Here is a 14,124-nt window from a genome sequence, read left to right on the forward strand (position 1 = left end):
CAACCGTGGTGTCATTCTGCACATGATTTTATTGTTATTTATTCTTAGGCACGTCTCTGTCACCATCTCTTTTATCATTGATCCCCTGCACATGTGCTGGGAGCCAGATAAATAGTTGTGGTTAATGGTGATAGGGTGATGAATAAGAAAGCTTCTGGAATACCTCTACACCTGGACATCAGCCAGATATGTTTCTGGAGATAAAGGGGTAGCTGCTGGGCGTCCATCAATCATGTGAACAGTTGAGACACTTAGAACACAAAGTATATCCAGGAAGTTCTAATTAATTTCCCAACCAGAAGAAAACTGTTTTCACAAACAGAGGGAAGAGAAGGGGAAATAGCAGATGTTGCAGAGATTAGATGAACTGGAATGAGCAACAGTGATAAGCTGGTGGCCAGCAGCTTTCTGGCAGGAAAGGAGACAGAGAGTGACAGTAAGGGAAAAATCAGATCTGCAGAGGATATTGCAGTGGGATGAAGAAATAGGCCCATAAGCAACATTGTAAGGGTTATTCTTTAGAATGTGTAATAAGATTTTATATCAAGATACGAATCTACTTTGCTATATTATCTAGAAATGTACTACTTAAAAAATATCCTGAGGTGTATATACATGTTCACACACTTCTGAAATAAGTCACATGATTAAGGTGGGTTTTTTTTTTTGTGTGTGTGTGTTTTGCTCAAGATGTAATTTATCTTTAATATTCCAATGCATTTTGGACTTATACGCTAAATAATATATATTCAATAGGTTACTAATATGTAACTCCTAATGGAAAGTTGTATGAGACAAATTTTTTTCCATATGTAAATATAGCAATTATATTTATCATTTGAGAGGAAAATGTATTAATGAAAAATGGTTTGCTTACTGTGTAGGGTTTGAAGAATTAAAATGGCAGTATATGGATAGGACGAGTATTGGTATGGTATCAAATATTCTTTAATAGTTAATATAGTACATAATTTTATTGTGATTGCATGTGAAAGAACTCTTCCATGTTTATAGCTGATTATAGTTTTCGTCTTGTTTATTTCCTATTTAATTTAAAATTAGAGACAGTATAAAAACTCGGTAGCAGATGGAGTTGATTGAGCTGAGGCTCTATTTGTGAGATACGTCATCTAGCCATTTTGAACACATTTGTCACATTTGTGGTACAATTCATTTAAATGTTACATTAAAACATTTGTCTGATAAAATACAATGTTGGAATTCCCCTTGTAAAAAGGATCCCTACTATACGAAGGCTTTACAGTTGCTAGAACATCACTGTTTACGGTGTTAGTTATTTATTGCTAATTAAATTCTGAAGGCAAAAAGACTAGAAAACTCTCCATCTAACCCAGTATTTTGCAATAGCTATGGTGTTGACATTTTGGTGCAGATCATTTATTTGTTCTGGAGGCTGACCTGTGCATTATGGAGTATTTAACAATATCTCTGTCCTCTATCCACCGGGCTCCAGTAGGTCTGCCCCAACCTATTTGTGACAACTGAAAATGTCTCCTGACATTGCTGAATTTCCCCTAAGGACAATGTTGCCCACAGTTGAGAACTGCTAATATAACCTATTTCATGTCATGCAGACTCCAATTTTGTAATGGCTTGTGGGATAGAAGGGGTAAAGCTATGTATATTATGTTTGTTATTTCTAATAAATGCATAGGTAAATGTAATAAACTATACTCTTTGGTAAACTGTTTAAGTCATCTATAAAAGTGATTGAAAACATTATTTATTGCTATGGATCCTAAGTAGTAATTTCAAATTAATGACATTTTGCCTAGAATACAGTTTACTTGTGCATACTTTATTAGGGCATATGTATGTGGAAAACAGACTCTAACTATACTTACATATACATCTGGGCAGTGTCTGTAATAGTTAGAAAAAGCTGAAATTTTGTAAATGTAAATTAGATTATGTTGTAAATTTGGCAAGAGTTTGAGGGGGAAAAACAGTTGAAGGAATCAGTTCTTTAATTTTGTCACTTATGTTTGCCATATTGATTTAATAAAGATATAGGTAATTTATTTAAGATGACTCAGAAAGGCAGTAGCTGGGGATCAGTCAAGGTTTAAATTATCTTCTGATTGCTACACAGAGTAAATACATATTTATTGAAAATGAAAGAGGACTTTTAGATGAACATGGGTTCAAATTAAGCTCCTACTGTTTCAAAGTGTGATCCATGGACTAGTTATAACAATATCAACTGGTAGCTTGTTAGAAATGCGAATTCTTAAACCCCACCCCACATCTAATAGAATTAACAATCTGTATTTTTAATGAGATTCCTAGAGATTCTTATGCATATTGAAATTGGAGAAACACAGGTGTGAGCTTTTTTTCCTCTCCCCAGTATGATGTAAGCTTCATGAGGACAGAAACTTTGGTTAGTTTGTTGCTAGAGTTTCAGTGTACACTCTGGTGCCTGGCTCACAGCCAGTCAATAAATATTTACTGGTGGAATGAATGAAACTAATCTACAGTGGATAGGATACTCTTTGTTACTTTTTTAAAAATTAAGACAGATAGATTTGTTTGTCAGCTTGAGCATTCTCAGCTTTCAAATGTTTTATGCATTATAAGAAACATAAAGAGGTCATAATGCTGCATATACATTTTTAACATATCCTGTCACAAAATGACAAAATGGATAATATTTACAAAATATGCCTGCCAGCATGATTTATACTACCTACTTCCAGTTTGTTTTTCATTTGCTACAATATTGTCCATTAGTTATAAGTAGTATACCGTTTTGTGGTAAAACTCAATGGAAAAAATAACGTTGAGCAGATGTGCATTTCATAGCTTTATTTTTTGTTTAGACCCCATCGAGCTTTGGATGTATAATTTTGTGTGATAAAATGGGAGCCTTGAATTTTTTGTGATAGCTCTTAGGTTTGTTAGGATTAGAGACTGTATTTCCCATTCCACAATCCTTTTAGTTTTGCATCAGAACAATAATTGGCCTTCAAAGGGAATTTTAACAGTGTGAGAGAGGGATGCACAAAGGAGCACTTTTCTTAAGGGAGTTTTACTACAGTTATCACTCCTGCGACCATCCCCAGCTGCTTGGCATGTATTGAGTGCAGTGAGTGGTTCAGAGCACTTTCCTCTTTTCCAGGATCAAATCTGAGAATCTGAATTGGAGGACCTTTCTAAGATACTTTCTTTCCTGTCTCAGAAAAATGATCTGAGATAGGGGGTTGTATATGGCAGCAATTAAACTTTTATTTTTTATTATTTTTAAATAAATTTATTGGGTAACATTGGTTAGTAAAATTATATAGGTTTCAAGTGTACAGTTCTATAATGCATCATCTATATATTGCATTGTGTGTTCCCCACCCAGAGTCAGTTCTCCTTCCATCACCCTATATTTGACCCTCTTTACCCTCTTTTGCCACCCTCCCTCCCCTCTTATCCTCTGGTAACCACTCAACTGTTGTCTGAGTTTTTGTTTGTTTGTCTTGTTCATTTGTTGCTTTCAGTTTTATATCCCACATATGAGTGAAATTATATGGTTTCAACTTTTTCTACTTTTTAGTACTTAAATGATTTTCCCCAGATGAGGTATTTCTCCTCAGCCTCTGAATAAAGGTTTTGAGACTTCCATGATGGCGTAATAGTCACCTGGAGTGAACTGACACCCCCTGTACTTTAGAGGTTAAGTATGTGGACCTAGAGGTCCAACAGACCTTAGTCTGAGTACTGCCCCTACTGGCTGTAGGACTCATGCAGGTTATTTCAATTTCAGTTGAAATCCATAACATGAGGGAAACATGATAACACTGTGTTTCCCTGAAAATAAGACCTAGCCGGACAATTAGCTCTAATGTGTCTTTTGGAGTGAAAATTAATATAACACCCAGTATTATATTGTATTGTATTGTATTGTATATTATATTATTATATAAGACCTGGTCTTACATTATAGTAAAATAAGACCAGGTCTTATATTAATTTTTGCTCCAAAAGACTCATTAGAGCTGATTGTCCGGCTAGGTCTTACTTTTAGGGAAACACGGTGTATGGATACGTATACTATGTGATTTCTGTAAGATAATTGTCTAAAATATTTAGCCCAGATTCTGACAACTGGTAAAGCCTCAGTGAAAGCAGGTATAAAATGCAAAGGGATAATGGGGCGATGTGGTGATGTGCTCAAGTGTCATTTAAAAGTGGAAGTTAAATGAAAGCGAGTGGAATGATAATAGCAAGCATCCAATGTAGCAAAATGTGAAAGGCTGGCTGTTAGTGCTTTACATATATTCCGGCAAACAAAGATGACAGCACTCACATGACAGCACTCACACTATGCTTTAGATTTTCTGGAACACAGATTATTGGGAAAGCCCATGTTCTCGGGAACAGAAGCATCGAGTGCACTATGGAGCATTGCAAAGGGCTCTTCAAAGCTGAATGTTCGACTACAGTCTTTGTGCAGTGTGGCTTTTGAGGTACACAATTAAGGAAGCACCAGCCCTTCCCTTGTGATAAAGGACTGGGATTCAACACCAGTTCTCCATGGCAGAACCTTTATTCTAGTGCTATTCTGCCTACCCAGAATTTAGGATTGGGAGGATATCAAGACTTTCTTTGGTATGTCCAACAGGCGAGGGCCTGAGTCTGGTGGTGGCAGCTTAGGAAGCAGAGGGCCACTCATATGATCTACCAACTCAGTGCTCTTGGTTGGAGATGAATATCTTATAAAAAGAACATGGCAGAACAGTAGTAACCTGATTCATTTATCCCCTCAAAACTCTACCAAGATTCCTTGCCTTATACGTGTTGCATTTTTCACTCAAGCTTTCTAAGAGGCCAACCTATAGGGAAGAATTCCTGGAAACGTTAAAATTCTTAAATCTCACATATTAATTTCACTAATCTTCCTATCAGTTCTGAAGCATTTCTTTTCCTGATGAGTAAACTGAGCCACAGGGTTTAAGTAATTGACCCACAGTCACACAGCAAGTTTATTGCAGAGCTAGATTTAAACCCAGGGAGCTTGACTCCCGAGGCTGTGCTCTTAGCTACAAAAAGGAGCTTTAAAGCTGATTCTAACAAAATATAAAAAAAAAAATAATAATGTAGTAAATGCTCAATGATAGGTGGACAAAATCTCCACCAAAGTCTAAAAATAATCAGGAAGTAAATTTTAACTGGCAACTTAAAATTTGAAGATAGTGTATGTCAGGTTAAGTTTACTGAAAATGAAGATGGAGAGGCTCTGGATTGTTGCCCTCTGGCTGAAGGTCCAGACACAGCACCCACAGGCCAGAGACACCTCAACTGATAAAGACAGTGACTAATGAGCTGACGGCCCAATCCCAACCTTCAATTGGCAGCAGTCATAGTTACAGAAGGTTCCCTTCAAAAATCTGGGTTTGCAATATAGAAAGACTTTCCCCCAAGCATTGTTGAGATATAATTGACAAATAAGAATTGTATATGTTTAAGGTATACAACTCAGTATTTTGATATACATATATACTTTGAAATGATCACCACAGTCAGGCTAATTATGTCATCCATCACCTCATATAGTTACCTCTTTCTTCCTTTTTTCTTTTTTGAGCACTTAAGATCTACCTTCTTAGTAAATTTCAAGTATGCAATGCACTATTGCTAATTATAGTCACCATGCTGTACATTAGATCTCCAAAATGTATTCATCTTGCATGACTGAAACTTTGTACCCTTGGACCAAAGTCTCCCCATTTTCCCCACACCCCAGCCCTGGGTAACCACCAGACTTTTAGTTCTTAGTGTTGTTTACAGAGTGGAAAGTGCATCTCTCTCCGATTCCTTTGTTTATACCCACATTAGTGCCAGTGTTTGAATGGGAGGGAGGTGAAAAATTGGATTCAGAATCAGAGATGATCCAGCCAACATGTTCCATCCATAAAAAGAGAAACACATTTTTGAAACCTCTGACTCATGGGAGTTGAACCAAAGCCTTTTAGCCTTAGTGAAGCCTTAACTCCTCTTGAAATGGAAAACATTTTTTGACAACTCATCTCCCTTCCTAAAATCCTTGCCTTAGATAGTATGTTGACTATGCAGATGTTTGCATTTAGTTAATAGTAAATCTTTTCTGAATTCTTATGATGTAAGGAACATATTTTATTTATTTATTTTTTGTATCCTTTAATTTTACTGAACACATTGGAAAGTTGTTTTAAATTTTGTTTAAATGTTCTTTGAACCAAAATATTTACAGAGCACAGTGTTCTAGCCAGCAGATTGTTCCATTTGTTGTGTTTGAGTATGGAAACATTGGAATGACAGCATAAGATGATGCCGTAGAGCTTTCTCATAAACAACCTAATAGCATTGTCTAATGCAGTCTTTGTTTATTGAAGGTGTCAAAGAGTCCTTTGCTACATTTAGGTAAAAATCTCAATTTCTTTACTCAAGCATGGAAAATATTGTTTGTTTTCCAGTTGGGAGGAAAACAGAGCAGTGTGACCAAATTAAAGAATTACGCTTAACTGGAAACAATTATTAAGAGTCTCAATTTCAAGAAGAAAATAATGCAAGTTCATTTATGTGTGTTTTTTTTAAAGGGGGTACAAATATGCTAACATTTAATACTTTTTGTAAAAACATTGTGGGTGCATTTCTGTTTTAGACTGTGGGTATTGGTCAACAAATGACTTTAATCTTTTAATTGGAGTGTTTAATTTATCACATAATAGTAGAGCAAATATATTTTACTAATAACAACAATAACTAACACTGTAGCTGGTCACTGTGCTTTCTCTCTATATATATCCTGCATATATTAGCTTTAAGAAGGTAACAAGTGTAGATTGAAGTCAATATGGCTGAAGCCATCACAGGCAAGAATGAGCCCAGTGTTAGTGCCAGTATAGGAAAATGGCCTTAGAGTTTAAGAATATTTGTGTTGAAAAGTGGAGTTGGATGGTTATGATTTGAATAGAATATAAGTACATTATCGATGACTTTAATGACAAATTCACAATTTTAGATTTAATCTAATAGTAATTACACACACATTCATGTAATATGTATGTATATCTATATTAAATTGCACATCCTAATTAAAAAAATGAAATGAGGCTCTGTTGTAGAAATACTAATCTTAAAATACTCTTAATATTTAGTAAATAGTCTACTTTTTTTTTTTTTTTTTAGAACGTACTCTATACAAGTATGGACTGAATATGTTCTCTCCCCCAATTTGTATGTTGAAATCCTACCTGCAAAGTGATAATATTAGAAAGTAGACCTTTTGGGAGATAAGCAGGTCACTAGGATGGAGCCCTCATGAATGAGATTAGTGTTCTTATAAAAGAGTCCCCTGAGGGCTCCCTTGCCTCTTCTGTGAGGAAACAGCAAGAAGACTGCTTTCTTTGAACAAGGAAGCATGCCCTCCCCAGACACTGAATCTACCAATGCTTTGTATTAGACTTCCTAGCCTCCAGAAATGTTTGTTTAAGTCATTCAAACTATAGTATTTTGTTACAGTAGCCTGAACTAAGACAGGTAAAATAAAATAATTCCTTGAAAAATTTAAAAATAATTGTGACAACCAGGTAAATATAATTTATAAAATCTCCTCCTCCAGTGCTTACAAAACAAACAAACAAGCAAACAACCACAAATAGTAAATTTGATTTACTAATAGTAAATCAAGCCAACAAAATTAAAAATAGTAACAACAACCAACAAAGGTAAGAGACCCAACTCAACTTCAAGCATCAATTTTACAAAGTAACAGTCAAGAAACAAGCAAGGTGGTGACCTGACTCATCATGTCTTCTAAACCCTACCCATGGATCCTCAAGACAGTGTATTAGGGCAAAAGGTGATTTATTAAATCCAGATAATTCTTATATTTTTAAGTTAGGGAGAAGCAAATTGAGGGACTAAAGTGAAGCCCAGGGAAAATCAGATCAAATTCTTCAATTCTCTGGTACCTCAGCAGAGGCAGGGTAAGCTATACCAATACCTACCATTTTTAACTCTCGAACTTATCAAAAAATAATTAGATAGCTCTATGATTCTTTGCAAAAAAATAATCACAGCACATACAAGTCAGATTTTAAAATTCTGAAAGAAACCTCAAGGTTCCACCTTAGCCCCCTGAAATATTCTGATACCCTTTGGTTTTACAGAAGGGCTCAGTAAAAGTCTAACTTCAAGAAAGGGTAAAAATTCACAGTGGCTTGCAAGGGATTAATAGAGTGATTGAATGGCTAAGGAAACAAAATTAAGACTAGAACAATAGTATTATGGAACTAAGCAGTCCATTAGGAATAGAAGACATCAAAAGTCAGGTTATTATCATAGAAACTTGAGATAATCACGTTGTATTCCAAGTGTATTCCAAATAAATAATCAGTGTATTCCAAGTAAAAATTAAATGATAACTAAAAGAAAATCGATGTGAATGACGCGAAAGGCATCCAACACATGGGTAATGTGTATATGTCAAGTAGACAAGCCAAGAAATTCTTCTGGAAGCTAGAAGAAAATTTCCTTGAAATGAGAAATTGATTCTGTAAGACTTAAAGGGCATGTTTTCTGGAAAAACTGAGGAATAACAACTGACAATTAAACATGTTCTGATTCTGATTAGGATTTTGAACTTCCATATAAAGAATTCTTCAGGTAGGCACCTATGTGCAAAACACAAAAACAAAACATATAGAAACAAGGGTAATCTATCTGCCTTACCTCTTGCATCTCCACAGTGTTCACTGTGCAAATATAACGAAGCAGTGCCGATAAATTTTGGAGGAAATGAAAGTGGCATCCAAGAATATTACCACCAGTCAAATTATCAGTTATAAAGACAATAGGAAAATATATGTCTCTGAAAACGTCTTGTCTACCCAATAAAGTGATGAATGGAGAATGGGTGAACGACAAATGGAGTATCAAAAGCATCAGGATAGTGCACAATGTTTGAAGATAGTGGAACTGACTACAGATTTATGAGGGAAAGTGTGAACCAAACTTTTATTTCCAGATTAGCTAGCCATCGAGTATAAAAGCAAAAACTCAAGGAACCTGAAAGTATTGAGGCTTTCATTAAAAAACAAACAAACAAAGCTACTTATGGATGAAGTTCATCAAATAAAGTTAATTAAAGTAAGGGATTTAGAAAAGGAGAGATTTTTGTTAAGAAGTGAATTTCCTGGAATACAGATTGTCTAAATTATGTGGATTTTGAATATATGATAGGATCTGAACCTAATAAAGCTGTCAGAGTAAAAATAATATGATTGACTAGAACTAGACTGCGGGTAGAAGTTAAAATGTGCTTTTTTCTCTCATAGAAGGAAGTCATTTAATACTAGCTTACAAATAAAATTCATTGCCATTAGAAGTCCAAAGTCTTAATCCTATCCACGATATTTTTCCTTAACATTTAGAAACTAACTGAACTCTCTAGAAGTGAAGAATTATCTGAAATTTAGCAGCATCTTCAATTTTACTATATTAGTTTTTTTGCTAATATTAAATCATTTAATTAAAATGACATGCATATTGTGATCTCACTTTAATAAAATATATGAATGTTTTTGTTCCTTCATCTTTTTGTTCTACCAGTTTACTTCATATATTATTAATAAAGAATGGTTGGGATGATACCCAATGTTCAGGGTAATTATTTCTAGGTAGTGGTATTTTGGGGTGAATTTTTTTTTAACCCTTTAAAAAAGCCTTTCCTTTTTTTTTTTTAATTATAAGAACATATAACTTATATCATTGAAGGAGGATGTTTTTTCTTAAAAAAAAACTGGTAAGTTTTAAAAACCTAAATATCAAGCTTTTGCTAATGGTGTAAAGAAACATGAGTTTCTGTCCTCAAATATCCCTACCCTGTTCTCAAGAATTTTATCAATTCTAATACTTAAAAAGCTAAATCAGAATATCCTTCATGTTCTCATCATAGACCTTATTATGTACATGTAAAAGAAAATTATAATTTTTTTTTTAAATTCAGAATTCACTTAGACACACATTTGTTGAAGTTCGGATGATCTGTTGAAGATCTGGAGCTGTGGTTATCTTATTTTATATCTGTCAAGTCAGAAACTTGGTAGGATCTGAAGATTATCTACTTGTATGCGAAAATACCTGCCAATATCCTAAATATTGGCAAAAAACATGACACTTCCGAGTCGGAGACAAGACAATGTTCTACAATAGAAGCAGTCAGGAGAATAACAGTGTACCACTGGTGTTCTGAATTGCATGTCCCACAAGAAAAGGCAGTTGGGGCTAGGTGTTGCCAAGCAGTGGGGTGCATTGGAGAAGAACCTTGATATTGGGAAGCGCTGGGCTTCCACTGGAGCTGCTGGTAAACCAGCCGATCCTCCCTTTCACAAGAGACATTGTCTGTATTGCTCAGGAATGCCAAGCAAATCTGATCGAAGGGAGAGAAATGTCTCTACTTTCTGGAACATAATAAGTAAAGTTGCTCCAGGAAGAGATCTATCTGTTTGCAAGTTTGTGTGCTGTGGACATCCTTGAAAACCCAATCTGGAGTAAATTCGCTATTAATGCCTTTGAATATGTTTGGATATGTGAGAACCGCCTGGCAAATTGTCTCCCTGTCGTATCTAGATGTGGCGCGATGGAAGCTGATTTCTTCTCTATTTCATTGTCAATATGTGGCTGACAACTATGGACTTTTTCTTTTTTGAAAATAATGTTCTTTCTGAACTTTGTCCTCAATGAGAACTATAAACCTAAATAAATTTCTTGAAATTTATGAGTCAGCTAATTCCTATAGCAAAGCAAAGACCTTAAAACCTTTACTTCCTTCTCTCAAATATTTCATCAACATTATGTAGAATAGAAGCTGAGTTCTGCTGAAGAGCGACTATTCTTAGAGTTTCATACTTTATTAAGGAACATGCATTTTATTTTCGAATTCTATGTAAAGCATTCTAAACGGAATGCCAGTATTAACCACTGAAATGTGACTTCCTATGGAATTGATGTAACAGAGATCACTTTAACAGATCCTTTGTTTAGTAATTAAGTTGTTTATATTGTTGTAATAGAAAAAATAGGAATTAATTAGAATATTGAACAATATGGAATAAAAATTTCATTGGGTAAGTTTTTGTACTGTTTGTACCATTCCTTCTAAATCTACTCTGGGATTATCTAGTAGTAGTCTTTTCATCTCTTCTCTTACTATCATTGCCCTAGCTCAACTCTTTATCACTTATATTATTATGATAATTTCTTATTACTTTCCCTGCCTCTAGTCATTCCAGGTTTTGTTAAACCTATTCTTTGTAACTGTAGTAATTCAGTATGCTTACAGAATCCGCCAACAATCCCTGTGTGACCAACCGTTTTATTTTATTCCAACATTCTCTACAATATATTCTTTATATAAGAAAAACGAGGCTCCTTACCTATACCTGAATATATCCTGTGCCTTTTCTATGTAGTTTTTTCTTATCGGAAACAATTTCCTAATATGCTTATTTGCTCAAATAATAGTCATTATTCAAGGACTAGTTCAGATGTCTTTCTTGGTAGCTTCATAAATTTAAGCCTGAATTTTTAATTTTTATATGTGGTCCTTGGCTTACGAGCCTATAGCAATTTTGTGCTCATTTGTAACAAAGATGTTTTATATTCAGATTTGGTATTTCTGCTAATTTGTAAACTATTTTTCTCCCTCTCTTTTTTTTTCTCCTAGCATGTAAAAGTCACATCTGGGGCTCTGGGTCATACTGGCAGAGATCTTCAACAAATCATCTTAGAGCAATGCTATAATTTTGTTTGTGTGAATGTAAGTAGTAAATGCAAATGATTGAAAGCACTAGAGAATCTGTATAAATGTAGTGTGGAAGATAGCATATTTTTCTGATTCTTAAATATTCGAATTTAAGATTCTGATAGATGAGTTGTGTTATTTGATATGTATTTGGAAATTTTACTTTTTAGCCTTTGAAAAAGGAAAATAACATTTTTAATAACTAATTCCCATAATGAGAAAACAGTGATATTTATTTAGAAAATATTTTCAATTTTATGTCTTGTATGTAGTATAAAGCAGATAAAATGACACAGGTTTCAATTAATAAATCATTCAAATTTCAATAAGTATAAACTTATGGTTGTCCTTTAAAATTGCATGAAATAAAAATTGAGTTTGATAAATATTTTGAATGATTATCTAAAAGTTCTGCATTTTGCTCCTTGAATTAAATTTTAAATTTAAGAACTTTTCACTTCCTTTTATTTTTCTGGTCTTTCAGGTTAGGGCCTATGAATTTGAAGAAACCCAGAAACTACTGGATGTGCTTAAAGAGAGTGATCTTTCCATTTTGTACCCTGTTGTTGTGATTTCAGTAAGTGAATGAATTAAGGTAGCTTTGTCTCTTCAAACTATGCTTCGTTTCTTGGAATTCAGCTTTTCTATTTAACCAAATTTCATCAAACTGAGGAAATCCAACCAAACCCAGAAGACGCTTCTCATTATGGATTCTTGAGTTTATGCTCTTGCTATGATTTCTATAACTGCTTGCCCTTATTACTGCAATTGTTTGGCTGATGAGACAGATTTGGAAAACAATTTAATTCACCTTAGCAATCAATTTCATTTCTTTTTCTTCATTAAAATCTCAAAGTGTGTTGCTGAGTTGATTAGATGTTTAGATAATTTGAAAGAGCTTTAGTTAGCATATTACCATGGTATTGTTGACTACTTGGGCTGAAATAGATGTCACCATTAGAGTGGGTAGAAATAGTTGGATGGGGTCATATTATAAGTCTTCTGTTTCTTAATGACTCTGTGTGTGTGTTGGGATGACATTTCTTATCATATGCAGTCATTGAACTGTGAGTCTTTGGAAACACATACTCCGATAACAAGCACACCTTGTATTAGGAGAATATCCCCTACTTGAAAAAAAAAACACAACAAACTTTTTAAATTTTTTTCATTGAGACTGGTTGGCATAAAAGAATTAAAAAAAAATATTAGATCCCTTTTTATGTCTTTTAGCAAAAAACCCTATAAACATTAAAAACCAATGCTTTCTTTTGTAACGTTAAATTATTAGAAATCCTGTTTGAGAGTCCTTTTCAGATGTGATTTCTGATGCTCTTTGGTCTAGTTTAGTCTGTTGTATAAGTCATCATGGATCCAAATGTTTTATCCTTAGCTGACAGCTAACGGAAGTTACTGTTGTTAACTTTCTCTTCTTTGTGGCTACCAGGGGGTATATAGTACTGCCAGTACCTTTTCCAGATTGCAACTCTGAAGAGGAGTATCTAGATGCTCTTTTTAGAATAATCTGACATGATAGCTATCACTGTGGGACATGTGAGGTTCTCTATTTTCTACTTCTAGCACGTTTTTGTTTGCTACTTAAATAATGATGAACAAATGTTTAGAAAAATAAAGTAATATGTTAAACGTATGAAAATAGTAAAAGGTAATTTCATAAAATTTCTGATATAAAAATCACTCCAGTAGAGCATTAGGCTTTTATCTAAATTATACAAGACTCGAAAGTGCTAAGAGTCTGAATTGTAGGCTGGATTCTTGGCTTAGAAATTAATGATCAGAGAGCTGTTATTTTTGTTTGTTTGTTTGTTTGCTTATTTCCCCCCTAGCAATGGAGAAGAGAGTTTCAGGAGATAAAACTAACTGTAGCTGTATTCCAGTCAAGATTATGTATAACTAGTTGGAAAACTATCAAAAAATACCTTTACAGATCCAAAAAGTAAAATAAAGATTCTAATTTATTTGCATCTGGCAGGATTTCCACAAAAAATCCTTTGGTACTACTATCAAATGACATAATGGACAGTATAATCTTATTTAAAGCTTTTTTCTTTCCAGTGAGCCTAGCTGATTCGTATAATAAGCACCAAAGAAATGTTTAATTTTTAAAAGCAGAAATAAATTGGCAACAAATCTAAATAGAAGTTCAAAACCTAGATATGAAGTAGACTTTTTACTTTTACTTGATACATTAGTTTGTCACTTTTCTACAGCAAAATAATTTTACTGGAATTATATGAATGATTATACGAAAACTCTACCTTCCTCTGACAACGTAGACAATTTTATTGGTGCTTAATGAGAGATAG

General features: G+C 34.1%; 1 protein-coding gene across 3 annotated transcripts in view; it reads left to right on the forward strand.

Annotated features, from left to right (window-relative positions):
• Positions 1–14,124, forward strand: part of CRPPA (CDP-L-ribitol pyrophosphorylase A) — a 222,164-nt gene that overhangs the window by 95,230 nt on the left and 112,810 nt on the right. For all 3 annotated transcript variants that reach the window (XM_081079468.1, XM_081079469.1, XM_081079470.1), the window contains exons 7-8: positions 11,720–11,812; positions 12,282–12,374. In XM_081079468.1, the coding sequence (XP_080935594.1) occupies positions 11,720–11,812; positions 12,282–12,374 (186 nt within the window). The remainder of the gene's footprint in view (positions 1–11,719; positions 11,813–12,281; positions 12,375–14,124) is intronic.

Source organism: Rhinolophus hipposideros (genome assembly GCF_964194185.1).
Source record: "Rhinolophus hipposideros genome assembly, chromosome: 18".
NCBI classification, from domain to species: Eukaryota; Metazoa; Chordata; class Mammalia; order Chiroptera; family Rhinolophidae; genus Rhinolophus; species Rhinolophus hipposideros.